The sequence below is a fragment of the Arachis ipaensis genome, chromosome B04 (genome assembly GCF_000816755.2).
Source record: "Arachis ipaensis cultivar K30076 chromosome B04, Araip1.1, whole genome shotgun sequence".
Taxonomy (NCBI): Eukaryota; Viridiplantae; Streptophyta; class Magnoliopsida; order Fabales; family Fabaceae; genus Arachis; species Arachis ipaensis.
The window spans coordinates 128,575,734-128,577,822 of NC_029788.2; the positions used below are offsets into that span (position 1 = coordinate 128,575,734).

At 28.1% G+C, this 2,089-nt stretch overlaps 1 protein-coding gene across 1 annotated transcript in view; it reads right to left on the reverse strand.

Moving 5' to 3' along the window:
• Positions 1-829, reverse strand: part of LOC107635398 (UDP-glycosyltransferase 83A1-like) — a 2,567-nt gene extending 1,738 nt beyond the window's left edge. Inside the window, exon 1 of the mRNA XM_016338870.2 lies at positions 301-829. Coding sequence (XP_016194356.1) covers positions 301-787 — 487 coding nt within the window. The 5' untranslated portion in view covers positions 788-829. The remainder of the gene's footprint in view (positions 1-300) is intronic.

Below are 2,089 nucleotides of genomic sequence, written 5' to 3' on the forward strand. Positions count from 1 at the left end.
ACTGAATAAAGATAAATGTCATACATACATGCAGAAAAATAAATGAGAGTCATAATAAATTTTATTAAATAAAATATATCTTTCGACTTTTATTTATATGTTATAAACTACATAAATAAACGCAGACTATATTGATAAGTTAAATAGAAAATGGATTAGATTAAGGGATTTCTTGCTTTAAAAACACACAAAACTTTCTCTTCATGAATAGTACATATTATATGAAAATGAATATTTATGAATGAGTTTTACATTTTCAAGTGATTAAATTAACATAATCAAGTAAAATATATTTCTTACCATTTTGAGAATCTATAATTCCCTCATCAATAAGCCTCTGCATGGAATCAAAGGAGGCCAAGGAAGTTGCTGAGGCAGGCCAGAACAAAGCCCCTTTGAGGCCCAAATTGAGAGCAACTTGCAAGGCCCAACCCATGTTCTTAGTGACAATAACACAAGTAATCTTGTTATCACTATCCATAGCATTCACATCTTCTATGAGCTTTGGAAGCATAGCTACCATTGTGGTTTTTATGGACAATATAACCTTGGGCTGATCACTTCCATCATCTTCAGGGCCCAACCCATCTGGTAGGGACACCACCCTCATTTGTGATTTTACAAATTTACCCTCACTTGCAGCCCTATTCACCCTATTGAAGTTGTCATCTGAGGTCAAGAAAGTGATTTTGTACCCATTTCTGGCCAAAACTTGACAAAATTGAAAAAGGGGACTAATATGTCCTAGGATTGGGTATGGTATTGCTAGAAAATGTGGTATCCCCATGCCTCTTAGATAATGAATCAATAAAAAATTGCAAAGAACAAGTTTTGTGTGTGTATGTTTAGAATAATTGTTGATTTGTTATTATATAAAGGATTCACACATTGAATCTGCCAAATGCCAATATTGATGGACAATTTGTATCTTGTCAAGTCAAAATAACGTATGCTCTAGGTTTGATTTAAGAAAAAGTTATTCGGCATATTTCAAGTCATAACGTATGTACTGGATTTGATTTTAAAAGCTATTTCGTAATGAGAAATGTTATTTGTACACCAAAATCAGCCACTAAAATCAGCCACTAATGTATTTATACATATATAGTTTAATTTATTTTTAATGTATATTTTATATCGGTGGCTGATTTTGGTGACTGATTTTAGTATACACGTAACATAAGCCCATGGTAATTGGTACATGAAGAATGTCCTTAGAGAAACTTTCCAAAAGAAAATTTCTAGAGAATAGTCCTATATTTAGATGTCTAAGAAAATTATAAGAAAAACTGCTTTAATTGACCAATAAGTTTTAAGCTCATATATTGTCAATAATTCTATTTTTCATCATTATTTTCTTTACAAAAAGAAGAAAGCATATATACTTGCTTAACGTAACTCATAAAATAAAGCTAACATGACTGAATATTCATGGATGGTCATAGAGTGAGCAATACTTCACAATTTTGATTTATATTGTTTTTATCTAAAGTCTCTAATACGTTGTTGAGTTGTTAAATGGAGTTGTTATAGACTTATAGATGACAAAAACTAAACATATTTTAAAAAGACATCCATTTTGAGTTCACATTGTCAATGTAAAAAATTTTAATTTTATTAAGACTGTATTTGTTTAGGAATACTGAGACTAAGATTGGAGACTAACGTTTAATATTATGTTTGGTAATAAAAAAATTAAACTAAAATTTTAGTTGTAAAATACAAAATTTCACTTTTTTTATTATAAAGACTTAATTTAGTCTTTTATCTCTTAATTTTTATTTCTCTTTTAAATACAGTCTAAGAATATATGCTGTGCATTAATAATAATGGACTAACTAATATCCAAAAATTACCTAAAAAAATGTTAAATATTGAGTTTAGTCACACATACAACATAATATCACAATATGAACTTCATTAATTAAAATATGATCAACTTCAGAAAAAGAAAATGAAAAATTTTAACAGAACTTCAAGTTAAAAATTTTGAATTTAAATTTACAAATAATACTTTTTATACATTATTATGATGATGAGTATTTTAAAAAACACTCTCCCTTGGAAGAAAAAAAATTAGAACAATATA